The following is a 27,254-nucleotide window of genomic DNA, read 5'->3' on the forward strand; positions in this document are numbered from 1 at the left end:
GGGCAGAGCATCATCCCGGGATGTGACAGACATGGGTTCAAGTGCCTGAGGGGAATGTTTATGCCGTGCAGTATAAACACACCAGTCCGGGAAGCAACGTATCGCGCAGAGATGCCTTGAATCACTTTGTGGAGATAAATACTGAGTTTATGTCCTCCCAGCCCCGGGTCTGCCTTGCCCATATACGGCCCAGGATCAGCACTGCCTTGGCTTTGCTTCAGGAGCTGCCAGCGTGCGGATCCATCCCTGGGTACGGGCTCCGGGTGAGTCTCGGGGCGCTGCGCGGGGTCTGCGCCCCGGGGCCGGCGGGTCGGGGTCCGCCCCAGCCCCGCCAGACACGGGCTCGGCTCCGAGCCTGCAGGGATGGAGCAAGAGCATCTTCATCTTCTTTTACAGCAGCGCTTGGACGTGCTCAGCGCCTGCGATGGGTTTAGCAGATGTGCCCTCCTGCCTCCAGGAAAGCCGAGACCTCTTGGGAACAGGCGGCCACCAGCGCTACTGATGGTTTGGGTGGGGACACCAGGGGAGGAGAAGTTTTTTGAAAGTAACACAAAGGGACACGGTGGATGGTCGTGCGGGGACAGGGGGGCACGGTGGGCTCGTGGCCGCGGCCGGGAACCGCCGAGGGAGCAGAGGGAGAGGCCGGGGAGGGTCGGGGGGTGCCGGGGCCGCCCCGTCCCCGCGGGGCTCCGGGCGCTGCCCCCGCCGGCGGCGCCAGCACGGGCACGGCCCCGCGGGCCGGGGGCGGGGCCTCGCGCGGGCAGCCAATGGCCGCGGGGCCGCCGCCGGGCTCATTTGCATTCGGGCGCGACGCGGCCAATGGGCGCGCGAGCCCCCGGCCGCGCTGCGTTCCAGCCGCCCCGCCCGGGCGGCCGCGGCTCATTCGGAGAATGGCTGCGGCCACGGCGTGCGGCTCCCCGCCTCCCCGCCCGCCCCGCGAGCAGCCGCCGCCGCGCAAGCGGGGCGACTCCCGGCGGCGGCAGGCCGCCCTCTTCTTCCTCAACAACATCTCCCTGGACGGGCGGCCGCCCTGCCCGCCCGCCGAGAAGCCGCCGCTGCCCGCCGGCCCGGGCGACGGGGAAGAGGCGGCAGCGGAGCCGGCCGGAGCCCCCCCGCGCCTGCTGCCCCCGCCGCCCGTATGCCAGCCGCCGCCCGCCCTGCTCCTGCCCGGCGTGCCCGCGCTCGCCGCCGCCGGAGCCAAGGGGGATGCGGACCCCGCCCGCGGGGGCATCTTCCTGCCGCAGCTGCTGCTGGGCGGCCCGCTGTGCCCGCCGCCCCCGGCTCCGCCCGCCCTGCCGGGGATGCTGGCGGCCCCCAAGCCGGGCGCCCCGGGGCTGCTGAGCCCCACGCAGAGCGCGGCGGGCGGCGGCTTCGCTCTGGAGGCGCAGCGGCAGAGGTGAGTGAGGGGCCGGGGCTCGCCGGGCCAGCCCACACGCCCGCCCCCGCCGCGCTGACCCCGCGGGCCGTGGGAAGCGCCGGGACCCCCCGCGGGCCTGGGAAGAGCCGGACTTTCCCAGGGCCCTCGGCCGGCCGGCGGCTCCGGGAGGGGGGAGCGGGGCATGGGAAACGGGCGCCTCCGGGGACAGCGGCCGCGGGAGGCGGCGCCGGCCCCGTGGTGGCCCCCGGAGGCAGCACCTGGCCCGGCGACCCGGCCGGAGGTGCGCGGGGATCCGGCCGGGGAGCGCTGCCCGGCCCGCGCTGCCGCCGCCTCGGCAACGCCGCTCGGGCCCGGGGACGCGGAGGATGCCCCGGCCGGCGCAGCGGCGGATGGTGATGGGGATCTGCGCAGGGGATCTCTCGCTGAGGCTCTGTCTGCAGGTTTGCGGTACCCTGAACCCTGCCTTCTGCTTTTCCCCAGCCCGGTTTCTGCATTTCTCTGTTTCCAGATGAAGCTGCCAGGGTCACTGTTAGGCAGAGCGCTTCCTGCACTGCTGGTGTCGTGCCTTCTCCTGCTCTTGTGCTGCTTGTCTCTGCAACTGTGTGTTAATGAATGCTTGTGCACAGGGAACTTGTCAGCCTCGGGGGAGGATGCTCTGGCCTTCAGAGCAGGATTTCCATTGCGATTCCAAGGGACTTCTGTCAGGCTGAAAGTGTTGCTTTTCTAATCGACTGGAAGGCAGGCTCTCGCTCATATCTTGGGGATTTGAGCTCTGAAAGAACTCTTTTCAGGCCGTTTCTTGCATAAACAGCTCTGTAAAGTGAGCTGGCCCTCTGAGCCTGCAGATAGGCAGCAGTATCAAAGGCTTTAAGTCTCTGTGGTCTTTACAGTGGCTTCGAGAGCATTGTCAGTGAGCTGAAATAGAGATGTTGTCCGTGCTTTAAAGCTGGGGGGGTTGCTAATGCAGTTGATGGGTATCCCCTTTCAGCGTGCATCTCGCTGTGGAGATGTCCTGTGTATCCCCAGCTTGCAGGTTGAGGTGAATTTGAAGAGAAGTAGTTGTTTGTCAGTAATGTGGGGGGTCCTCATGTGTTATCGCTCCTGGGGTGTTTTCCTCTTGAAACGTTATTTTCACTTACTCCTTTTCTTGTCGTGGAAGAGACCTTTCCCTCCTTGTTTGTTGGAGAAATTGAAGCTGTGGCTCCAGCTGGGTGCCCTGTATTCTGTAGCTGTGTGCCGCTTGTTGAGCAGGCAAGCCTGGAGTGCCGGTGTTGCTGTGGAACAACTTCTATCCAGCACTCCTGGTCCACAAAAGCCAGCACAGGAGGTGCTGTGTGGTTTAATTTCATTGCTTTTATATTGTAGGCAAAGCTCTTGAGGGCAGGGTTTGCATCAAGAGTTTCAAAGCACAGTTCCCTTTGTGGATGTGGCTTTCGTTGTGCCTGTGCGTGCAGAGTTCTGGAGAGATGGTCCTTCCCCTTCCCATGCCAAGTCAATAGGACACTAAGAAAATATTCCTTGGATCTTCTCACTTGATGTCCTTCCTGCCTCTTTCTTTGGCATCAAGTTTGAGCTGTTCCACTACAGTAATTCTAATCAATCTGGCTGGAAAGAATGATGAATCAGAAATAAAAGGTAGAGAGAAGTGCAAGAGGCAATCAAGGGAATCAAAAGGCTTCTGTCTGAGTAATGACAAAATAAACCATGGAAGATCTGGTTGGAACAGAATGTTGTATTGATCAGTTTGCATACTACTTTTGAGGGTGATTTAGTGAGAGTTCATCTGGTTTTCATCTTGAAAGAAAAAGAGCATCTGCTGTAACCATCAGACAGGAGATTCACATCTTCACATGGACACACACATCTTCTGACAAAAGGACAGTTTTGTGCTGCCTGTGGAGACGTGTTAGAGCCAATGTACCTCACCCCTGTCACACAGGAGTGGGTGAAATGGGCCATCCCTCTGTAGTGACGGTTTCACTGTCAACTAACAGTGTGAGTGACTTACCTCTTTAGTTTTCACTGGACAGTTTCATGCTTTGGTCTGTGACAGACTATCTCTCCATCCCCACTGAGCAGAGGCATCTCTTCTTGTTGGAAATACATGAGGAATAATTCAGGGAATTGCAGGAGGAATGTCCTTCAGGACAGTGGTGCTTTTACTCAATCCCCTTCTGTGTTGGGTGAGCTGTTTGCAAACTAAGATTCCAAAATCTGCAATTACAAAATGGATCTTCTTTTATCAGGACTTGGGAATCTGAGAATTGTTTTGCCATACAGCAGTGTTGCTGTTCTAGATCGTTAACTGCATCATGCAGAGGTACAGGCCAGTGAAGTTGGTGGAGGGAAGGGGAAGTGGAATCTGCTCTGCCATCCTGGACTTTTCATCCTTGGTGCCCACTTTAGGCAGCTGTTCTCTTCACAGTCCTTTTGGAGTCACTGTCAAGAGCTGCTTGGAATTTTCCTCAGATGCACGAGGATCACTGCTGCAGGGTCTCCAGACTCACTCTGCCTGTGTTCAGTGGCCAGTCTTGTGCCATGTCTGGGAATTTCATCCTGCTGGGGCTTGCCCTGATCCATGGAGATCTCTATCTACTATCAGCATCTCTATCTACTGACAGTATCATGGGGCAGAGCTTTATTACAAAACTTGACCTTGTTTGACTTGACTGAGAGGTTGCAAGAAGCCGATGAGAGCGGCCAGCGTGGCTCAGGGCAGGGTGTGACAGCGCCTCTGCTCGAGCTGGGGGCTGGTTATTGGTAACAGGCAGGATCTGCACCACAGATCTGCTCACCTGCTGTAACCTGGAGCTCCTCCATAGCTCTCAGGTCCTTTAGGATGGAAACTTACCAGAGGCACCATTCAAACCTGGGTGCTCAGTTTCATTGTGCTGCTGGCTGAGCGTTATAAACTGAATGACTTTACCCTTCCACTTTGATTTTCCTAAGGAATCTTCTGTTTACAGGATCTTAAATTAAAATGCTGTGTTATACCAGCTTGCCTGCTCTGCTTGCCATCCCTCTTCCCTTCTCCTTTTCCATCTTGCTCTGTTCTTTTGTTCTTTCCGAGAACGAGCCTCACAGAAAGCAGTGGAGGGAGGCAGCAAACAGGGAACAAATCGGCATTCACAGATTTCTAATGAATTTCTGCAGCTGGGTCTGAAACTGGCAGAGCTTTCTGGGGAAACACAGATAGCAGAGAGCCCTGGAAATAGCCAGGTTATGAAAGCATGAAAAATGGAAACAACAGCCCTGGATGTCAATGCTTGTTGTGCTTCTGAGGTTTCATTATAGCCTAATGTAAAAGCAGCTGGTTTTGCCATAATTTGCTGCATTTTGCTGGGCCTAAGAATAAACACAGAGACTAAATTATTTGTGACTGATGCTTTAATGTCCTTGGAGTTCAGTGGTCAGGGAGCTGAACTGAGTGTTTGTGATAGCTCAGTCATTTCTGATTTATCAGCAAATTTAGGTCATTTTGAAAGTGGGAGTTTAAACAGTAGTTGATAACAGCAACACTCTGGACCTACTCTGCTTTTGAGTGTTAATTGGATGGCAGATTGCTGACATAGGTGTGATCAGATTAGTTTTGTGGGTGGAACAGCAAAAGCAAAAGTGCTTTGTCAGGATTTTATACTTATGGTTGTTAATGTGTTGTTTTGTCCTACTGTCAGCTTGGCTGCTGTTGTCACTTCAAGGAATATAAATATTTTTATAAAAACCCCTCTGCTAATAAACAGAAATTGTTAAGATGGATGAAATAAAAAGTCTCCGTTTAAATTTTGAACCAAATTTGGAACAAGCAGGGCCCATGGTGCCTTTCAGGAAGCAGTGAGCTCTGTCAAAGATGACAAGCTTTGACCTTTCAGAGGTGAACAGCAGACTGGGATGTGCTGCTTGAGGCTCAAAATGAGCATATTCTAAGCCTGAACTTCATTTAAAAGTCAGCTGGAATGTTAAGGCTGCAGTCTCCTCCCCAGGTTGCTTCAGCAGATTTCTCTCCTATTCTCGACTGCAGGTGAATTACATGTGTCCACTATTAAGTGTTTTATAGCTGCCTGTGGACATTCCCAGCCAGATAAATTAAGCAGAAGAAGTGAGTTGTATGCCTAGCAGGAAACTTGGAGATCAGAACATCCAAGTCCTTGTATCCTGTGCACTCCTGTGAATGGGTCTGGGTCAGGCAATCCGAGACACTTCCAACACCAAGGTCATTTGACCTCTTCAATTTAGACAGTCCAGAGGCTTTAAAGAGATCTTTGCTCTCCAGGCAGGAGTAGTCTGTGCACAATTATCTGCACTTGCAGCTGATTTTACCTGTGGATGGATTCTGCAGCTTTTCAGAGGGATACAGGAGGCCTGGCAGTGGATTTCAGGATGCTGCAGGTTTGGGGATTCCAGCTCAGAGCTCCTTTCTGCAGGAGGTGATGAGGGTAGTCAGAATGATGTTGTCTTGCTTCAAGTCAAGGACTCATCAGCCAAGAATGAAAATGCTACCAAATTAAATATAAAAACCAGAATAACTTAATTTTGGGAATCCCATTCAAACCTCCAGTGAGGAAGTCCTATAGGAGTGTTACAGAATAGAATATTAAAAGTAATGATTTAGTTATATATAGTATATTAGATATATGGTATATTAAATACTGTGTTCTCCTATTTTCCATCTGTCAACCAGTTAAAGCTGTGAGGCTGTCAGGCTGAGCGAGCTTGAAGATATTTTTGAGCCTTCTTTTGAAGGTTGTTCTGAAGGTGTCTGGCTCTGTAGTTGGAGTTTTAAAAATGCACAATGAAATTTAGGCTCTTTAATGAGCACAAGGTATTGCTGATAAAGCAGGTGACTGCAGGTGGAAGGTGCTCTGCTAAAGCCACTCAGTCAACCCAGTTCTTCAGACAGAGCTCCAAACTCCTGACCTTTGGTTTACAGCTGTTGTGTATTTAACCTACTGTAACTGGAATTCACCTGGAGTTACTGTAATCTACTGTAAGAGGAATTTACCTATTTCCTGAAAAGGTGTTAAAGGAAGAACTTTAAGCTGGCCCTCTGTTTCACAAGACCTACCAAGCCCTTAAAACTCAAAGCTTGCTGCCAGCTGACCCCATTGCTGAGGCTGTGATCCTGGAGCTCTTCTCCAGGGAGTGCTCCTCTTGTGCCAGCTCTTGCTCAGGTGGTGGTACCCAAGTGCAGACCTGGGCAGCTGGTTCAATTTGGGGTCCCCACAGCATGGGCTGAACTGCTGCTGGTCAGGGCTGCTTGCTCAACAGCAAGGATGGATTTGCCCTTGCTCTGTTGTGGCTGCTGCAGTTTAAGCATCAAATTTTGTCCTAGTAAAGCTGCAACCTCTTGGCTGTGCATTGAAGGGGATGGCTAATGAAATGGAAAAATCCAGGTGCCCATAAAAACACTGTGGGACCTCTTTAAACTCACTTTGATTTGGTTTCCTCCAGTCACCAGTTTTAATTTTCTCCTTCCTAGTTAAGAGCTTCTCTCTTTCTCTTTCTTTTTTTCTTCTCGCTTTTTTTTTTCAGCTTGGGAGTTTATTGTGCTGAAGGCTTTTATTTAGCAAGGCACATGATGAAATGACAGCATCATCTCTCAGTGAAGTGCATGAATATTTCTAGCATAATGCCCAGAGTGTCATCAAGGACACGCTCTGCATTTCACGTGCCTGTTTTGGTCAGCAGTGCAGTGCTGAGTAAGCAGAGCACAAAGCACAGGGGGCAGCCAGGTTGGTGAGCTATGAACACCTTCAGAAACTGGGAGAAATTTGGAGAAATGCTGGTGGTGAATGCTTTGTGAGCAGCAGCAGGGATTTTAGGAGTGAGCTTTAGGAGAGGGCTGTGGGCACAGCAAACTTTACATCTGGTTTGGTGGTTCTGTTGCAACAGCTGGGCTTTCACAATACTTACTGGAAGGCATTATTTTCTCCTTGCATTGTCTAAACACTCTGAGCACCAAAACAATGTGATTTATGAAACTCAATGAATATAAAGCTCATTCTCTATTGGGTCTTAATCATATGTGGTTGTGAATCAGCAATGAAGTAGCAGCTGCTGTGAAGATTATCTAATTTCTTTCCTTATTAGTATTTAAAACTCTCCAGGCTTAGTGAGCTTCCCACTTACTCGGCCTCCACCTTCATTCAAATTACACTTCATTTCTGCTCATTCTCATCTGTTCCATGGGCTGTGTGACACATTCTTCCCTTGCATGTGGCTTTACTGGTGGAGGAGTGCAGGATTTTCTCCTGGCTGTTTGGGACCAGCAGGAAAGCCCCTGGTGCCCTTTCAATTTTGCAAGCAAACCTTGAGTAGGAACACAAAGCTGAAGGAGTTGGGCCTCCTCCTTCATCCTGGGCTCTCATAGAGGGACCTGCTCTGTAGCCTAAAAGTATTTTTCATACTCATGTGGCTGGTTTCAGTTCATCCTTTAAAATGAAGATTAAAATGAATAAGTTAAACTAGCCCTGCTGTGAGACTTGTATTTATTCTCTGGCAAGCTGGTACTTAAATGTCAGAAAGCTCCTGGGACAGGCCTGCAATCCAAATACATGTTTGTGGTGCCATAAAACAGCGAGAGCTGACTTTGTGAGGAAGGAGCACTGAGCTGTGCACATACTCTTGGTGATGCAAAGTCTCTTTCTTCTCTGCCTCTCAAGGAGCATCTGAGCTGAAACCATCCAGCCATGAAAATGGCCTGCTCAGTGCTGGGCTCTTCATGACACAGATCCTTTGAGAAGTCATTTGTTTTACCAAAGACATGGTTTTGATGTGATTCAGTGTAAATGCAGTCTGGGTTTCTTTTGGCTTTAATTACTGAGAGCTTGTTGCTCCCAGTGAGCTGTACTCAATCTGCTCTTGAGCAGGAAACTCATTAGTGTGAGCGCCGAGGGTGGTGAGGCACAGGGCACTGATAGCAGAACAGGGATGCTCCCACTCACACACTCTGAAATCTCTGAATGTCTCCTGGGCTGCAGGAGAAATGGCACCTGCTAAAAAGTAAGCTTAAATACAAGGAGTAGCTTTCTTAATTCCCCAATGCCTGGATTTTACCGAGTGAAGCCCAAGCACAGTTCATATCTGTTTGTTGTCTTGCCTTAAGGAATGAAAACAATACAACTTAATCTTTAAAATATATCTTGGAAAAACAAAGCTGACAGGTATGTCTTCCTGTTGTAAACAGGATTTGGGATCTGGATTTCTTGAGCAAATTACCTTTGACAGTTGTTTTTAAGCTAGTGCTTCCAAAAACCAATAAATTATTTTTTGTCCTTGTTATATTAATAACTCAACCTCTTGACAAATGTGATCATACTGAGGCCTGTAAAGGACATTAGAAAGGGACATCATATTAAAATAAAACTCGAGTGAGAAATAGGAAACCGAATTCTATTAGGCCCTAATTTTCCACAGTAATTAAAAATCCTTGACCTCCCCCATTCCACTCATCTGCTGGCAGTATGGATGGCTAAAGAGCAGCAGAGGGTATCAGCCCTGCTGCTAATTTTAGCCCAGTGCCTGGGGTGTGTCTCTGTGCGTGCATGCAGCATCTGCAGGGCCATGGATGCAGCTCCAATGGAAACAAATCCACACTGCTGGGCCCCTTGGAGGATGGGCAGCTTTGGCAGCATCTTTGAACAGTCCTGATGCAGGGCTTGGTGATCCTGGGGGTGATGAGAACAAGAGATCACAGCGTAGGATGAACTTGGGGTGCTGTGTTGGTGGAACCATCTGAAGGTTGGTTGAACTGTGGCTATCTGGGGAGGGATGTCCCTGAGAGGGATGGGGGTTCATCAGCCTGGGGGAGAACCACTGTGAGATTTTAGAAGCTTTCAGTTTCATCCTTCAGGAGGCCAGCTGGTCAGTTCACCTGCTGTGGCAGAAATGTAGGAGCCAGAAGGACAAAATGGAAAGGAGCTTCAAAGTGGCCAAATGGCAGCTGCACCACTGGCCACTGTCAGGCCCAGTACTGGGGGTTAAGGCCCTACTTTAAGGGGTTAAAAGAGGATTTGTGAGGGCTGTTTGTTGCAGAATTTGTGAGTGCAGAGTAGGGCCATGCTGCCCAAGGGAGTGCCTTAGAGGACTGTTAGTGGCCCAGCAGCAGGAGTGGACAGGGCTTGTCTGTGCCTCAAGCCACATCTGACAGCACGAGGCCAGCATCCCTTGCATTCAGTACCTGCTGAAGAACTTGCACACTTCCAACTGCAGGAACATCTTTGTCCTCCTGGGTGTCTGCAGGTAGCTCAGTGCAAGTGAGAGGAGGGAGAAAACTCTTGGCAAGCCAGCAGAAAGGTCAGTGTTCCCTAATCTGGAGCTGTGACTTAACAAGCTTTCTTGTTTCCATTCATCAGACAGGACACGTAGGGATTACCATTGCTATACATAGATTGCTCTTAGCTGTGTCCTGTCCTGCTGGGAGCACTGCAGAGCTGTGTCACCCTCAGGGCTGGGCATCCCACTGCTGCTTATCCAGTGTCCAGCCTCTGCAGAGGGTTTCAGTGGGACCCTGGCAGGACCAGGAGAGGACGGCTCTGAAGCTGGAAGCACTCAAACATTGAGTTTCCTCAGTGGGAGATCCATCAGGAAGAACAAATGTGTGGGCTGGCTACTGCTTCCCTGGGCAGGAGTCAAAATGTAGCTCTGAAGATAATTTGTTGGGTATTTTCCTGAACACAAGAGGTTTTTGTGGGCTTTTTTAAGTGCATGTTCAGCTGGTCAGGGATTTGGCAGCAGTGTTGGATTGTGTGAGCCCGGGTGTGCACATGGAGATAAGGAGCCAAGGCGTAATCTAGAATTCCTCTGCTTGATAGCCCCTTATCTCTGGGCAGGGGCTCTGTGTGTTTTTGCTCTTGATGGGTCCCCTCGAGGTTCTGGCTCTGTAAACACAGTTGCTGTTTTAATGGTCTGGGAGTGTCCTGCTTTGGCTTTATTGGCTCCTGAAATAAAAGGCTGGGAAGCACCCAAAAATGAGCTCCTGGTCAGGGACATGCAAGCACCCAAACCCTCTATAGCTTGTCACGGCAGTGGCTGGTGCTGGCCGACAGGCATGTTTGGACTTTCTGTTGGAATTACAGCCTGCTCCATGGAACCCATGAACATTTTAATATTGGGTATTTCAATTGCAAATTGCCAGGTCACAAATGGGTAAGGCTGCATAACATAACTCAGTATTTGTAGAGATGTTGGTATTCTTAGTATTTAGGTTGCTTCCAGCAACGAACACACTGTGTAAACCACTTAAAATCCTTTGAATTCCATGGACCAGAGCAAGAAGTGTATCCTGGGTGAAGCTGCTTAGCACAGCATAGGTGACTTGACATTTTTTTGTCATCAAAGTTAGCAGTCACTGGAGTGACCCAGTGCAGCCTGTTGTGCAAGTGTGAGTTGGCTGCATGAGAAGAGCACTCAAACTAAAGCAAATATATGTGTGTGTGCATATTTATAAGTGCAGATTGCTCAAAAAGTGTCAGAATTTGGTGCATTCTCTAAGTACTGCACTAGTGACTCTTGGAACATGCTGAGGGTGCTGTGTTGCTTGAAGGTGTTGAGCTGGGCCTAGAAACTGTTTCAGGTACTCTGGGTCAGTGAGAATTCTTTACATACACCCCCTTTTGGGATTTGAGGGAGAGCGTCTGGCTCAGCATCAGGGATTCCTCCAAGGTGACAGCTTCGCTGAGGGCAGAAATTATTTACAAGTGTAGCTAAAAATGAAGTTTCCTGTTGGCAGAGTGGGGATGAGTCATTGTGGTTCTGAGTCAAGGGGTGGGATCTTCCCCTCGCTGCAGCAGGGTTTTACTTCCAGATCTGCTCTCGGTTCAGGTGTTTGGCACTCTTGTCCCTGTTCCTGAGAAAACAAGGGGGTGTTGAGAAGGTGTAGCACCCTGGCTGAGTCTCCACCATGGAGTTAGGAGTTAGGATCTAGCCATGGCTGTCCCAGTCCATCCTGTTACTCACACCAAGCATCCTTGAACAGAACTGTGTGCTTTTTTTGTACCAGTGCCCACTGGCATTAGCTGTGTTTTCCCTCTGCTTGCCATACATGGCGTCTTTCTGTCTCCATCCAGCCAGGTCTCCCCTGGGAGGGGAGGAAGGTTGTGGATGTTACCAACTGCCTTAGAGCCAGGAGGTTTGCAGTTACTTCCTCATTTCATCAAGGGTTTTTTATTGAACTTTAGATGCTAGATTAGACTGGAGAGCTGTGTAAATGTGAAAGTGTTAAACATTCCTGTGCCATTCTTGCTGAAAAGCAGCAAACCAGTAATAATTTTAAAACTGAAGTGCTGGTGGAGGCTGTTGAAGCTGTGCCAGGAATGTTCTCCAGTTGCACCTTAATGGCTGTGGATTTGTAGGAGGCAGTCTCTAGCAATACTGAAGGTGTTAGTCCTGTGGGAGTGCTTGTCTCCCTTGTGTTTGCAGAAAGGGACACTTAATTTTTCATCCTCCTACCTGTTTGAGTTCTGAGCTTTACTTCCTTTTAAGAGTGCCTGAACAGTGCAGCTGAGAGTCTGCTCTGCTGCAGCTTGAGGTTTGATTTTTTGGTTTTTTTTTTGTTTTTTTTGGGTTTTTTTTGTTTTGTTTTTCCAGAAGCTGGTCTTGTCAAACCAGAGTCCTGTGACTTTTGTCTTGTGCTGCTTCTGCATTGAGTTCCATGGCAGCACTGCCCATTAGTTGAGTTCCTGTCTTACTTGGGAAGAAAACCTTGGGCTTGAGCGCACATGGCTTGTGCTAAAAGTGTAGCATAATGCATGCTCAAACAAAGGCAGAAAATACAGACTCTGATAGTTGTAGTGTCAGCTTTTTGCTGGCAGAGTGCATTGTTCCTATAGAAATTGCAATCAGAGTTGCACAATTCATTTGTAAATCTCTACCAACAAAGAAAGACTTGACTTGGACAATAGTAATGCATCTTACTTTGGCAAAGTCTGTTTTTTTTTGCTTGAACATAATATCCTATTACTGTTACACTAACTCACGTGAGCCCTACTATTATTCTTGCATCTTCCATTCTGGGACTTCACATGGATGCCAAATACTTTTTGCTTCCTCTAATAACCCTCTCTATTGTTTCTCAGAGAGATCTGTCAGTTTTATTGAGCTGCAGCCACAGACTCTCAGTCTGCTGACTCCTGGAGCTGGAGACAGCTGTTCTGAATGGAGAATGCACACAGATGTTTGGTCATCATACAGATGTACCTGTATCTGAGCTTAAATTGATAGAAAATTATTGATTCCCCTGCCTTGATGGAGGGATCCTTTTGTGACATTCTTGCCAGATTTTAAATGAGTATTTGGAAGCTTTTTAGGTGTTTAACTTATAGGTAGGCGTTCCTCTGTGTGGCAGATAATGAATGGTCTTGTTGATGAAGTTGGTATAAATATGTACTTCGAGGGTCCTAGAGGGGGAGACAAGTTCTTGGCCTTTTAAGGAATTTTAAACTCTTAGTTAAGCACTCTTGCAATAAAAACAAAAATCCAGAAAGCCTGCCGTGCATCCTAAGAGCTCATAGATCTGTTGCAGTTCATAAACTCAGAGGCCATGAACTAATGCTGTTCACTCTTCGTGGTGTTGTGCATTTTGCAGAAGGCGTTTTATCTCCCAGCGCTGCTCTCTAGACTTTTTAGAAGACATAGTGGAATATGCCAGTGTCCGAAGGTACTTGTTTTCAAAAGCAGCATTAACCTCAGCTCGTTGCATGCAGTCCTCTCCTCCCTCCACCCTCTTCCACGCCAATATTTGAGGTCCTGCATGCTAGTGCTGCCATCTGATCATACAACTGGCATGAATTTTTCTCAGAACACTTAACAGATTTGGCTTTTTTTGTTTGTTTTTCTTTTTTTATCATTGCAGAACCAAGCATATATCTGGGTCTCCAAGACACAAAAGTTTGAAGAAGATGCACTTCATCAAGAACATGAGGCAGTATGACACCAAGAACAGCAGGTAACATGTGGAGATTGAGGTTCCCCCTGTATTTGTGTGCAGTAGGAAGCAGCCTCCAGTTCCATGCAGTGAGACATTTAATATCAGTGAGAATTAGAGGATGCCCCTGGGGCCTTGTTAGCTTTATTGAGACTTCTGTCAAAAGTGGTAGGTGCTCATATCTGCTACATTTGCAGCAATACACTGATGATTCTGCCGTCCCACTCTGAGGAGGTTAAATCATTCTCTCTTTCCTTCTCTCACTTTTCTTATTTCTCTCACTTTCTTTATCTCTGGCACAGAGAGGTCAGAGCTGAGAATGGAGAAGAAATGGAGAAGCCATTAAGGAGAATGGCTTGGTTTAGCCAAATTCTTGGCTCATGGTTGCTGAGCAGAAGAGAAAGGGAGGCTGCATTTGTGTTTATTATTAATAGAAGTGTGAGGTTTCATCTAAATGTAGAATATAAGGTTTATGTAAAAATTACATAAATATAGATATATATTTAAGGACTGGGATCTCCTTTGAGTTGCTCCCAAGGTGATGGCGGGTCCTAAACACTGAGGTTTGATAGAGAGCCCCAAGGACCTGCAGGGTCAATGTTAAACCTCTGCTCTTCTGCTGCTTTCTGAAAATGTTAAATCCATGGCAGTATCTATGACTTGCAGAGCAAGATAAGAAGAGCCTTGTGTTAATACCCCATAAAAAGCTGCTTTGTAACTTCTGGATCTTAATTGATACCCTGATCTTTCCCCATCTGCTCCAGGATAGTGCTGATCTGTGCCAAACGAACCCTGTGCGTGGCGTTTTCTATCCTACCTTACGGGGAGGGGCTACGGATCAGGTGAGCCTCTTCAGCTGCTCTGGGAAATGTTGAAATGTCTGCTCTGTTGTTTCAAGAGATCTCCTGAAATGAGTGTGCTTGGTGTCTCCTGTTCTGAAGCAAGTGAGCCTATTCAACCTGCCATTCATGTGTAAGGACAAGAGCTTGCTGTCAGAGCAGTGAAACCAGACACTGCCACAGTGTCAAAGTGTTCATTCCAGCTCCAAGAGAAAAATACTGGAAAAAGCAGACTTTTCTTCCACTGTTTATTCACATTTTAAAGCACTCCAGTCCTGTGAAATCTCTGAAATCAACTTTGAACAGATAATGTGATTGGCTGCTGGGTAGGTTTTCTATACTCCTGAAATGGTCAGAAATCAACTGTCTTTAGAGCCACCAACAGTGGTGTCAGGAAAAAAGCACAGGGAGTTTCAGGGAAGGGTGATGTTGCCTTCAGTGGAAATTCTCAAGGTTTTATAGTGAATTTGCACCTAAATAAGTTAAAGGTGTTCTTCTGTTTCTCAGTTTTAAGCCGTGAATGTCACTATTTGCAACCTAAGAAAAGCAGAAACAGTTTGGACTGATTCACACTGCTTTTAGTGTTTGGACTACATTTTTATTTACAACTGTCAGTATGATCATTTATGAGAAACAAAACCCACAAACTGGATTTCCCTGCGTCTTTCTTCAGTCCCTTGTGAAGTTTAAGTCCATTCTGTGAAGGTCTGTTATCTACAAATATACCATACAAAACACTAATTCTGTTCTGGCAAAACAATTGTGTTGTCACTTCTGTCCTGTCAGTAACTTATGGACAAAGGAAACGGATGCTTAGTCGTGGGAATTGTATTGTATGCAAATACATGCCATAAAAATAGTTGATGGGAAAATATTCTCCCACATAATAGAAAGGCAGCAAGGTCACTGGAGCTATTTCAGAGCAGTTCTGAGCACTGTGCTGTTCTGCTTGCAAGCTGGCAAGGCAGTTCTTCATTTGAAAACTGGATTTTGTATTGGAATATTGGTGACAAAGCCATGTGCTGCCATCGTTGACACAGAGACTTGAAGCTTCATTCTGAACTTGAGCTTGTGTGCACAGGGGTTGCAAATTTGCTCTTGAAAGGCAGGTTTCTAATCCTGGAAAACAAGTAATGTAAATCAACTTTGCTGTTATGTTTTTGAACATTAGAAGGTTGGGAATGGTGTGGTCTTGTGCAGAAAGACCATATTAAAACCAGTTTACCTTCAATAGGCAGATTGATAGATTTGTGTTAAACTGAAATGAAATCTGATTCTTTAGTTAATGAACATCTCCACATTTTGAAAAGAGTATTTAAAAACTAATGCTCTCCTGGAGGTGGCAGGGAAGGGTTGGCTTTTTTCCACACAGGAGAACTCTGACCTGGTGGTGTTGGCTGGTGTTTACCATGGGAAGCATGGCTTGCATTCTGTAATAGTGCTCTTTTTTACCTGCATTTAGTGATCTGAAAATGGAAGGACAGAAACAGCGACATCCTTCTGGGGGAGTTTCAGTATCTACTGAGATGGTGCTTGGACTGGAAGGAGTAGAGCTGGGTGCTGATGGCAAGGTAAGGACATTTATTTTTTCACCCCAGGACCATTTCATGCTGAGACAAATCAATTTGTGCAGTGCTTTGCTGTCCATTATGTGAGAACTGTGGCTTTTCAGAGCAGACCCCTAGTTTGAAATTGTGGCTTGTGATAATGCTACTTCTGAAAAGGCTGCTGAAGCTTGTTATTGCTTCTGCCTCTGTTTCTGGAGAATTGAGTTGGCTTTGCTATGTGAGGCGACATGTGAGTGACATTCTGTTAGAAATATGGATGAAATTCATACTGCTTTAGTTAAATTTATAATGCCAGAATTTAATTGTGATTCTTTCCTTTTCTTTGCCATCCCACCAAATCTTCTACATCTCTTCATTTTAAAGTTGTGAAAACAAGGCATGCCTCATCCAACTTTTCCCTTCCTCCTGTCTTACAGTTCCAAGCTCCCCACTCCCAAATCCAGACTCTAGGGGACTCTGATTTGGTAAATCCTAGGTGTCTGGAAATGAGCTTTTCAGGAAATTTCCCTCCATAACCACTACAACTTTCTCTTCTTTCAGGTTGTGTCCTATGCAAAATTCCTGTACCCGACCAACGCTCTGGTTGTTCGCAAAGCCGACGCCTACGGTGCTGTTCCCCCCTGTCGAGCCAGTGCTCCCCGGAGTCTTCCTGGATCAAGATACAAACCTGTGACAGCAAAAACAATACCAGCAGGGACAGACATTGGTAAGGACAGCAGACAGCTCTGTCATCACTGGTGCACACAGCAGAAAAGGCAGAGATTTGTCTGAGACAACTGCAGGTGGTCAGTGTTGTAGGGATGGAGGTGCTGCAGCTCCTTAGTGCAGTGCAAATGATGGGCCTTAGGACAGAGGTTTCCACAAACTCCTTACAGCCTCCATATATCTGACCTAGTTCTGTTTATGCCATTCAGGAGGCACAAAGCTTTTCCTTGGGAATGTAAAGTTTTATATTTCTCACCAAGAAACATCTGGTGTACGTGGATCCAGGTGGTTCTCCTTGCCTTCTAGCACAGTAACAATGCATAAGCCAGAGTTTGTACCAAGAATCCTTTCTCTTGTGTAAAAGAGCAAATCTGACACAACTCTGCTGTCTGTGAAAAGGACAGGCAAAAGAATTCAGTGTTGGGCAGTTGTTTTCTGGGTAAATTTGTAGATGCAAACTCAGTTTGCACTAAATCTAAAATGGTGTGTCAGGCATGATGTGTGTGTGGTGGAGAAAGAGTTTGTGTGGTTTATTTAATTGTTCTAATTTGTGACTGGTGCATTTATGAAATGCAAGCAGGTGCCTGTAGCTGCAATTTGCCTGTACTTTGAGATCTGCCAACACTTAATGTTTGCTATTTGAAAACTTTCTTAAGGAGGAAACAGGGAATTTAAAGCTCTTCTTCTGGTGACCCAATGTGCTTTCCTCATTCCCTCAGGAAGTGAAGCTGGAGAAGCTGCAGAGTATGATCCAAATCTTCTGGATGATCCTCAGTGGCCCTGTGGAAAACATAAACGTGTTCTCATCTTTGCCTCCTACATGGTGAGTGACTGGCATACCTGAAAGAGGAGGGACTCCCTGACAGATCCTCCTATAAAGAGCTTTTTTTTGAGGAAGAAAAAGTGGTTTTTTCTGATAATTGATTAGAAAAAATACAAACAGTTGAGTTTGTACATTGAGCTTGTCAAAGGCCAACCTGTCTTAATGTTGTAATTTACTTCTTGTAACCATTTGCTTACTTTTTTTAAAGACTTTGTCTATAGTTGGGATTCAACTTTGGGACATTTCAGAAATGTTAAATTGTGAATAATTAAACTCAAGTTTGCCTTTGCATTAGTGTTTTTGGAAGAGTTGTTTGGCTGTCAGTCCTGTTCACAAGACAAATGATAAATTTTGCTTCTTGCATTTCAGACTACAGTCATAGAGTATGTGAAACCTTCAGACCTTAAAAAGGATATGAATGAAACCTTTAGAGAGAAGTTTCCTCATATCAAGTTGACACTGAGCAAAATTAGGAGGTAAGAAATAAACCTTGAGTAACAAGGACATCATCCACACTGTCTGAGGCTGCACTTGTATGCAGCAAATACTAACTCTATTAATAGCATATATGATTAAACACTAATCTCCTGTTGTCAGTTGAGCTGACTTGTAGGATGACAGCCCTGTACTGGAATCTTTAGGATGCTGAGAAAGGGTAACAGTTGGTTTTCAAAGTTCCACCTCAAGGGTTTTGTTTCACCAACTGTGGTGTACTAACACTAGGAGCCAATTAACAGTGGAGTAGCATTAGCTTTGAAACAAACCCTTGTAACCTGATTGCTTGGCTGCAGTGCAATCCCCTCCAACTGGATTGGCTTTCTGGGCCCTCTGGCTATTTTTGCCTTTCAATTACCAGACTTACTGATGACCACAGACTCTAACAAGATTGTAGGATAAAGAGTGTTAGATCTGGGGAGACTTGGTAAAGAAAAGCTTTTTGTGGAGGCCACACAGAATTTCTCATCCTTGAGTAAATGCATCTGGTTGCTCCTCACCAAGATGCACTGTTGCACCTTCAGAGAGCTGTAATCTTGCTGGTGTTTGATGCAATCAGAGCCTGTTGAAATAGCCAGCTTGAACACGATTCTGCTGAGTCACCAGGGCCGGGTGTAGCTCAGCTCCAGGGGAAGGTTTGCTTGGGCAGTTCTGTCCTGTCCGAGTCCTGCATGCTCCTCTTTGCAGCAGTTCAGAGCAGTGTGTTCCTGCAGAGATTGTGCAGCTGCAGTGTGGATGGCAGCCCTGGCAGGAGCCATCCACCTCCAAGCCTGCTGAATGCTGAGGTGAAGGGCTGGCTGTGTGGGGAGTGTGCAAAGCAGGCTGCCTTCCCCTCACACCTGGCTCTTACACAAGGTGTCCCCCAGACAGGTCTCTGTGCAGCAGCTGCTGTCATCTGCAGGGCTCTGCCGTGGTTTTCTGTAGGTCAGAGTGGTTCACTCTTATGATCTGAATCACAAACCAGTTTGGGAACCCAGAAGAAATCCTACAGCAATAGCCTGTGTGTTAATGAGGCAGCTAAGCTCTGGTGTTTATGGGCAGCTGAGGAATTGTTCTACCACAGTGGATGTTGTCAGCCAGGTGAAATCAGTTTGTGCATCAGCACCAGCTGGGCTTTTCCACTCTAGGATAATACTTGTCATGGTTTTCCAAAGAGGAGTCTTGCCCATATGCTCCTCTCAGTTGCAGTATTTCCACAGCATTTAATAAAATCTGTCATGTTTGGGGGGGGGTGTCTTTTCTCCTATTCCCAGTTTAAAGAGAGAGATGAGAAACCTGAGTGAGGAGTGCAGTCTGGAGCCAGTGACTGTCTCCATGGCTTACGTTTACTTTGAGAAGCTCGTCCTCCAAGGCAAGCTCAACAAACAGAACCGCAAACTGTGCGCTGGTGCTTGTGTTCTGCTGGCAGCCAAGATCAGCAGTGACCTCAGGAAACACGAAGTGAAACACCTAATAGATGTAAGTGCTATGAGCCTTGTTGCAGCTGCTCTCAGAACCTCCTCCCTAGCTCATAGGCAAAGATTAAATGCAAAGTTTTCAGTGGCACGTGCTTGTATGGAAGACCAGCTCTTTCAGCCAGTTTTATGTCTCATTAGGGCTCTTCCTTGCTTTGTTTTTTTTTTTTTTAATTCATTAAAACTATCTCCCTGGTGCAGGCTAGTATCTTACTGATCCTCCAATGAAGTTATTTTTGCACTTGTATATGTTTGCCAGAGAAGCAGTAACAGTTGTGTGGGTGTCACAGCTGAGCTGATAAGCTGGTTTGATTCTGAAAATACAGCTCAGGCCGTGCATCACAGACTTAATCTAACAATGCCTTGAAATCACCTGGATTAACTGATTCTTTCTCCCCTCCTTTGTTTTGTTTTGTTACCACCGTGATAGAAACTAGAAGAGAGATTCAGATTCAACAGAAGGGATCTCATTGGTTTCGAATTCACCGTCCTCGTGGCTTTGGAACTGGCTCTGTATCTCCCTGAAAACCAAGTTTTACCTCATTACAGACGGCTCACACAACAGTCTTAACCAAAGCTCCCTCCCAGCCAGCATCCAGCTGTGCTGGGATCCCACCCCAGGATGCTGCCTGTGGAGCTGCCACTGGCTCAGCTCGTTGGGAAGGCTGCAGGGTGATGGGAACTGTCGAGGTCTGTGGACACAGATGCCAAATCTAGGACATGGTACGAGAAGAGTTATTGAACTTTTGTTCTCTTTTGGACATTTAAAGCACAAATATTCACCAGTCAGCTGTCATGGCTGCTTATTATTCCTTATTTATCTTCCTGGTTTTACTAAAACTGTTCTTCCCTATGAAGAATACTATGGTATTGGTTCTTTTTATTTTGTTTTGTTTTAAGCCTTTATTGTATTCCTTGAAACTGAAGGAACATCACTTCCATTCCAGTGCACCATAAAGTTCAGATGTTTCTAAGAACCTTCTCACATTTTTACATTAATGAAATGCATACTTTATTTTTTTAAAGATGTGCCTAAAACTGGCTGGTCTGGTACCAGTACTTTTTAAGTTAGTTCTGTTATTTAGTGGGGAATCCTGAATTTGTATAGCCATTTATTCTTTACCTGCATTGGCCTTGCATACAAGGAAAACAATTCCAGTATATCTGCACTAATAATATACAGGGCATCTATTCTATGATCTATAAGTAGCGAGATTGAAATTACTCCATTTCAATTTATTTACTATAAATAACTTTAAAATATACATTTTGCTTTAGAAGGAAAATTGGTTTGAAAGCCTGTCATGAAGTACCACACATTGAGTGAGGTAGCTGGCAAGTGATTGCCATCCTAATTCACTCTTGAGTGGAAGATGAGCACTTGAGTAAGAGCAATTTGCTGTCAAATGTTTAATTTAGGGGTTTTATTTGTTTCTCTGTTCTGTAGCCTGAAATAAGCACCTTTTTTAGGATTGACTGTATTATAGATGGTCTTATCTGAGCAAATATGAAGCCAGTAGAGTTACTGCTGCCAACTGAGGCCAGTGAAACAAAGCATGCTCGGTATTTAAAATGCTACATTTTTTACTCTCTGTTCTTCCAAGCGTTGCATCACTGTGATGGTCCTCATAAAACTGGCATTTCTTGCACATCTGAGCAGCCACTACTGGCTGGTGCCCAGCAGCTCTCTAGAGTTCAAATAACTTCTCTGCCCCTTGGCTTATTCCTTCCTTTATTTTTACAGTATCCAGGTTGGGAATGAATTCTTGATTACACATGGAACCTTCTGTGGTATTGGCTCTTGGATTTATTTTCTGAAGCAATATTATTGATACAAGTTACTGGGTCCCTTTGCAAGGAACAAAACTGATACTTGGTTATTCCAACTGAGAAAGTTGTCATTTAAGTTTGATTTATAAACTGCCAGACCTCATGCTGAGGTCAGGGACTTGTTATCCAATATGTAAGTAATGTAAATTCCTGTTCCTTGTATTAAATATTGGTTGTAGCCAAAACCAAAGCTGAATCCTTGCTCTTCAGCTGTGTTTTGTCTGAAGCTAATTTGGCTTCATTAGAATTGCAGCAAACTTTACTGGGGCCCCTTCCTCTCAGAGTGGGGCTCAAAGTGTATTTTTCATATATAATAATTACAGTGACTATCAAACCTTTTGTAACTGTGTTCAGCTGTATGTAGCTTCAAATTATTTGTGTAAAGTTTAATATGCTTGTGATTTCTCTAACACAGAAGGACTTTCCAGTCTCCAGAAGTAAGATGTAGCTAATAGCTTAGACAATAAGCTTGCCAGATATCTTCCAAAAGGTTTTAAAAAACTGCCTACTAGTTAAACTTTCTACTGAATATAACTGTCCTTGCATGCAGAAATAGTGATGTACTAAACATCTAGTGTGTAATGAGCCTCCAAATTAGCAAACAGTGGTGCAGACAGCTGAGGTGCTCCACCACTTCCCAAGGCATTGTGGAGGGGCCAGAGGTACAACAGAGCAAAGAAATTTCTTACAGAACAGCTTGATTGGCATGAATGAAATCTGAACGTGTCTTTCTCTGGGAACTTCTTTATTTAGTGTATAAAGAGTTTTCTGTAACAAAATTAACTTTCTGAGGGAACAAAACGCACTTTGGTTTGCAACACATTGCAGTCTGTATTCAGTGGAAATTTGTCTAGTTCAAGTGGCCATTTGGGCTGAAATTACACTCCCAGAACCTGTGGGTTTACGTCATAAAACCGGCAAGCTTTTGTTTTCTTCCAGGAGAACAAATTGGGATAAAGGAGCATTAAATTACAGAAAGCTGAATGTTGTCTGACAGTTATTCTAGCCCTTGGCTCGGGCACACACTCGAGTTGGGAAGCCAAGGATGACGCAGGGCAGCGAGGGCTGTGCCAGCTGTGTCTGGCAGAGCTCGGGCTTGGGGTGATGCTGCCCAGAGCCTGGGGCTTTTGCAGGAACCTGTGTGCGTGCAGGGACATCCAGCCCTTCTGCAGCGATCCTCCCCCAGCTCCAGCTGCTCTGCCCGCCGGGTTTGCCGTTCCCAGAGCGCAGCTCGCAGCCCTGTGCTGGAATCTCTCCTTTTTCACCTAAAAGCTGCCACCATGTGGCAAAGGACTCTCAGTACCTTGTGTTCACAAACTCAGCGCGGGACCCAGAGCCAGACCTGCCGGTTCACGTTTGCACAGCCAAACTCCTCTTGCTCTGAAGAGAAACAGCTTTACACCGAGGGGGCTCGGTGCTTTGTGAAGGTGCTGCTGGGGTGGCTCAGCACGGAGAACTCTTGAGAAGAGCCTGTACATTTCCTGTAAACAAAAACTCATCTAGTTTTGTCATATTCCATTATTTAAAAGTCTGAGTTGTAGCCTGTTTCGGGGTTTTTTGTTTGTTTTTTCTTCTGTGAAATTAAGATGCTGTGAAATAAAACCTGGCTTTGGTACATGGTTTGTAACCAAATGTCTCATTTTGGAATAACAGCATGGGTGGTGTTGGAAGGGCCCTCTGGAGATCACCTGCTCTGACCCTGCTTCTCAGGCAGCTCACCTGGGGCAGGTGGCACAGGAATGCGTTAGGTGGGTTTGAAATGTCTCCAGAGACAGAGACTGCCCGATGTCCCCGGGCAGCTGTTGAGTCATCTGCCACCCTTAATGGAAAATTCTTCCTCAGGTTCAGGTGGGATTTTTTGTGTTTTCGTTTATGGCCATTTCTCCTTGTCCGATTGCTGGGCACTGCTACAAAGAGTCCGGCAACATTTTCTGCCACTCCTTGGAGATACTGGTACGGACTGAGGAGCCTCTCTCAGGCCCAGCTCCTCTAGAGTCCCTTCTCCTGAGATATTTGTAGGGATTGAGCAGCTCCTCCAGAGTCCTCCTGAGAGAGAAACTCCAGACCCCTCATCCTCGCTGGGGCCTCCACGGGCCCTCCCTGTAGCTCGGAACGCTCTGTTGGTTTCCGCGGGGGTTCCGGGCTGCTCTGCTCACAGAATCCCACAGGGGTTCAGCACGGCAGGCACCTGCGGAGCCCATCCCGTCCAACCGCCTGCCCAGGGAGCGGCACCGGGAGCGGCTGCATTCGGAATGGCACCTGAGGGGCCCGCTCAGGTGAGCAGCCCGCAATGAGGGGCAGTCCTGGGGGCAGGGGTACGAGCGCCACGGCCCTGAAGGGCAGGGTACGAGCGCCACGGCCCTGAAGGGCCGGGCCCGGCCCCGTTCCCGATCCCCGGCGGGGCTGGGCCGAGCCGTGACGTCACGCGGCCGTGCAGGAAGCGCTCGCGGCGCTGTGACGTAATTCCGTGTCCGGCCCTGCCCCTTCCTTTCCGCCCGGCCGCGCGCGAGGTGGGAGCGATGGCGGCGGGGCCGGGGAAGGCGGCGGGGCCGGGTGGAACCATGGGGGTCAGGGCAGCGGGGCCGGTGGGAGCGATGGGGGCCGGGGCAGCGGGGCCGGTGGGAGCGATGGGGGCCGGGAGCGGTGATGAGGGCGGGGACGGTTCTGCCCGAGAGGTTCGGCTGCAGCCCGTGGGCCCGGCCGGACTCCAGCATCACCTCACGGCTCCGGTCGCTGTGGTCACCGATGAGACTCAAGGGAGAGGCTGGAGCTGAGTCAGGGAGCGTGAGGGTGGGTTTTGGGAAAAGGTTTTTCCCCAGAACCAGGCAGTGTCCCGGGGGATGGGCACAGCCCCAGAGCTCCAGGGGCGTTTGGGCAGCGCTGCCAGGGATGACCGGGGTGGGGTTGTTGGGGGGTCTGTGCAAGGCCAGGCCTTGGACTCCATGATCCTTGTGGGTCCCTTCCAAACGGGTATATTCCATGATTCTGGCAGGTGTCTCTGCTCAGTGCCTCAGCAGGAACAGGGCGTGATGCAGAACGACGCTGGGGAGTTCGTGGACCTTTATGTCCCTCGGAAATGGTGAGCAGGGACCCAGGAGCCAGGCAGGGCTGGAGGGGCCCCCAAAATCCATCCCAAAAACATCCCTAGAGCCCTCACCTGTGCAGAGGGGCTTTTTGTAGCAGTGAATATCTGTAGGGGGAGAAAAAAATCAGTTTGCTGGCAGTTTAAAAAGTCACTAAAAATAAGCCACTTGTATGAATTTTATTAGATTAAGTCAAATATGGTTTACAGCCTGTGATCCCTGAGCATTTCCATCCTGAGTGTCTTTGACAGCTGTAGTGTCTTTCAGCAAAAACGGCATAGGAACTAATCTTATTAATTACTTTGACTTACTTTTGCATTAATTTGCCTGTAGAATTGGCTCTAGTAGCTTTCTTTGTCATTGTCACTGCCTGTTTCCTTTTGTTTAAATCTGTCCTGCTTCATTCCTCAGCTCTGCTAGCAACCGAATCATTGGTGCTAAGGATCATGCTTCTATTCAGATAAACATTTCTGAGGTAAGTTTATCCACAGGACATGTGATGGGAGAGCTAAACCTTTAAACTTCTGATAAAAGCTACAGAATTAAACAGCTTGTGATGTATCTTCAGTAATTCAGTAAAGAAAGTCACAACAGACCTTGACTTCTGCAGGTTCCCGGTTAATACATGTGGCTTCCAATCAATTTGAGCTCCTTGTAGCATGATTTGGGTTTTTTTTTTCCCAATTGTTTATTAAATTCAGGTTTCAGGATTTTTTTGGACACAATGTTCCTGTAGCTTATGAGCTAGAGAGCTTGATTTGGTTCTTGAATGGGAGACCACATCCCCACATCTTTTAAAAATCTGAGTCCCCTGAATTATCTCATCCAAAAAGAAAGAAACCTTTAAAAATCAGCCTGATTTCCTGCAATTGTTAAGTACTTCTCTTGTTCACCATGTTTCACTCCTTCAGTGAATGATCTCTATTCCCTTCTGATCCCTATTCCTTGTTTTCAAGTATCAGAGATTAGCAGAACATGGAAATGAACCCACCTGGTATTACAGGGTTCACTACAGTGTTTAAATCCATGATTTATATGTTTTAGTCTTTTTCCTCTTAAATGTCTCAGCAGCTTGATAAAGTGAGACAGTTTGTCTCTCAGCTTGGACATTTTCCTACCCATGTAACAACTCTGTCCCTTTCCCTCTTCAAAAAGTTCAATTTTCCATTATATGACCTCAGTTCAAAGAAACAAACAAACAAAAAAAGAATAAAGGCAGGAAAATCTACTTTACACAGAGCTTTTCCATTTGTTCAGAACTCAAATATTTTTTCTTTTAGCTACCACTTCTTGTCAATCTGTGTGATCCACTAAATTTAATGGCTGCACTATGTAGCTACAAATTTGCTGTGCAAAGATCATTGTAGTTGACTTTCTAACTCCAGTGTTTGCCTTGAGGTTTTGTGGTTTATTTTCTCAACGCTGCAAGTATTTTTCTGCAGTTTTTAACTTTAGGGTGCTTGTCAAGTGTGCTGTGAGAGTGTAAAACTTTGCTGTGATTGCAGGTGGACAAGGTGACAGGCAGGGTGAACGGCCAGTTCAAGACTTACGCCATCTGCGGCCCCATCCGGAGAATGGTGAGTGCCTTGCTGACCTGCAGAGCTGCTGTGCTGCTGATCATTAGTCAGTAATTAGCTGTGTGTCTGGCCCTGAAAACACTGTGGGAAGTGTTTCCACAGGGCTTTTTGGGGCAGAGTAAACACGTGAACAAATTCACAGAATCACCAAAGGTTTGGTTTGGAGGGACCTTAAGGATGATCTCATTCCACCCCTCCTGTGGGCAGGGACACCTTCCACTGTCCCAGGTTGCTTCAAGCCCTGTCCAGCCTGGCCTTGGAAATTTACAGGAGCTGGGCAGCCACAGCTTCAATGGGCACCCTGTGCCAGGGCCTTGGATTGCTTGGAATAATCAATTTCTTTTGGAGATGTTTGTTGTTTTTTTAAAGTAAAGTATGCCAATGATTTTCTTTTAAGAATGTGTATCAAGGTACTAATTCTGGCTTTTATCTGTTTATAATTACTGGAGATGATACTATCTTGACTTTAAAATGAGGAGTTCATCACAAGTCCACTTGCCCATAAATTTGTTGTTCATCCAAATGCATATTTTTATGCAGTAAGAGCAATTCCTTACCCTTAAGGATGACAAAAAAGTAAACAGTTTATTTTGAAAACACTAGTCTGCACTAACTGCTGCAGCTGCCTCTCTTCCTTCCACATGTGTCAGTAATTATCTGGGCACTTGAGAATATTTCCTTTGAGAATATTTCCTTTTCTCTCTTTACAGGGTGAATCAGATGACTCCATTTTGCGTCTGGCAAAAAATGATGGAATTGTGTCCAAGTACGTATGTTTATCTTACCCTCTAACTCCTGCAGGGGGAACTTGCATTCCCAAATCCAGCTTTTAGGAGGACAATCTGTACATTGTATTTATAGGATGATTACACAGTAGGTCAGAGATATTTACTTGAGTACAAACTCATTTGTAACAATGTTTATTTCATTTTCTCGTAGGAACTTTTAACTGAAGAAACTCCAGGATGGAACATGTGAAATAAACAGTTCAAAACTACATTGTGCTGTGTCTTTTGTACAAGTCATAAAGATGAGTGGGTTTATTATAGTTAGTCTTGAAAGACTTGGAAATGTGTCTTAAAAATATACAGATTCTCACTGTGAATTCTTAAATCAGCTTGAAAAGCAGTGCCAGAGTCAAGGATTTCCACTTTGTTCTTGGCTTCACTGTCATTGTTCTTTTCCAGATTTAATAAGTTTGCATCTGTAACAGAACACTTGCAGTGTAGCAATCTAACTGAGCTTGCTGCTTTTCCACTGGAAAAACTGAGAGAATTCTTGTTAGGATTCAAGAAAGGGTCTGTCCTTTCTTCAGGTGCTGCTTTTGTGTTGGTAGATTTTTTTTGCACACAGCAGGTTTATTTGTCACTTTGTGATTATCACTGAAATAAATGTCATATATGGGTTTGGGTTATAAAATAAGGTAACAGGGTAAATTTCCCCTGTCAGCTGCATTTTACCAGTTCCACAATACCCACAATACACAGGGCCTGTCCTGGTGGTGTATCCTGATCTGCCCATTGCTCAGAGGTTAATCCAGATTACACTTCCCTGCCTGTGGTCACCTCTGGGTTAACATCTG

The 27,254-nt window shown here is 46.7% G+C and overlaps 2 protein-coding genes across 3 annotated transcripts; both read left to right on the forward strand.

Moving 5' to 3' along the window:
- The first annotated feature begins 890 nt into the window (after nucleotides 1-890).
- On the forward strand, nucleotides 891-22,627 carry CABLES2 (Cdk5 and Abl enzyme substrate 2). 2 transcript variants are annotated; one of them, XM_066561400.1, is made up of 10 exons: nucleotides 891-1,396; nucleotides 12,960-13,031; nucleotides 13,227-13,319; nucleotides 14,063-14,140; nucleotides 15,600-15,708; nucleotides 16,246-16,411; nucleotides 17,130-17,233; nucleotides 17,603-17,709; nucleotides 18,982-19,186; nucleotides 19,613-22,627. In XM_066561400.1, exons 1-10 carry the CDS (start codon nucleotides 891-893, stop codon nucleotides 19,751-19,753), a joined length of 1,581 nt encoding a protein of 526 aa, XP_066417497.1. In that variant the 3' UTR covers nucleotides 19,754-22,627. The 2 variants fall into 2 exon arrangements, with proteins under 2 accessions (XP_066417497.1, XP_066417498.1); XM_066561401.1 differs by lacking the exon at nucleotides 12,960-13,031.
- Nucleotides 22,628-23,475: 848 nt separating this feature from the next.
- On the forward strand, nucleotides 23,476-26,669 carry RPS21 (ribosomal protein S21). Its single transcript, XM_066561609.1, has 6 exons — nucleotides 23,476-23,522; nucleotides 24,005-24,091; nucleotides 24,507-24,570; nucleotides 25,601-25,672; nucleotides 26,383-26,438; nucleotides 26,612-26,669. Exons 2-6 carry the CDS (start codon nucleotides 24,042-24,044, stop codon nucleotides 26,619-26,621), a joined length of 252 nt encoding a protein of 83 aa, XP_066417706.1. The 5' UTR covers nucleotides 23,476-23,522; nucleotides 24,005-24,041; the 3' UTR covers nucleotides 26,622-26,669.
- The last annotated feature ends 585 nt before the right edge of the window (nucleotides 26,670-27,254 follow it).

The sequence above is a fragment of the Molothrus aeneus genome, chromosome 17 (genome assembly GCF_037042795.1).
Source record: "Molothrus aeneus isolate 106 chromosome 17, BPBGC_Maene_1.0, whole genome shotgun sequence".
Classification (NCBI taxonomy): Eukaryota; Metazoa; Chordata; class Aves; order Passeriformes; family Icteridae; genus Molothrus; species Molothrus aeneus.

Excerpts from the sequence above, each read along its gene's own strand:
- CABLES2 (XM_066561400.1), top strand. The coding sequence starts at position 891 with ATGGCTGCGGCCACGGCGTGCGGCTCCCCGCCTCCCCGCCCGCCCCGC. Across the intron at positions 13,320-14,062 it reads TATGACACCAAGAACAGCAG|GATAGTGCTGATCTGTGCCA; the intron begins GTAACATGTGGA and ends CATCTGCTCCAG. Across the intron at positions 17,234-17,602 it reads TCATCTTTGCCTCCTACATG|ACTACAGTCATAGAGTATGT; the intron begins GTGAGTGACTGG and ends CTTGCATTTCAG.
- RPS21 (XM_066561609.1), top strand. The coding sequence starts at position 24,042 with ATGCAGAACGACGCTGGGGAGTTCGTGGACCTTTATGTCCCTCGGAAA. Across the intron at positions 24,092-24,506 it reads CTTTATGTCCCTCGGAAATG|CTCTGCTAGCAACCGAATCA; the intron begins GTGAGCAGGGAC and ends TTCATTCCTCAG. Across the intron at positions 24,571-25,600 it reads TTCAGATAAACATTTCTGAG|GTGGACAAGGTGACAGGCAG; the intron begins GTAAGTTTATCC and ends CTGTGATTGCAG.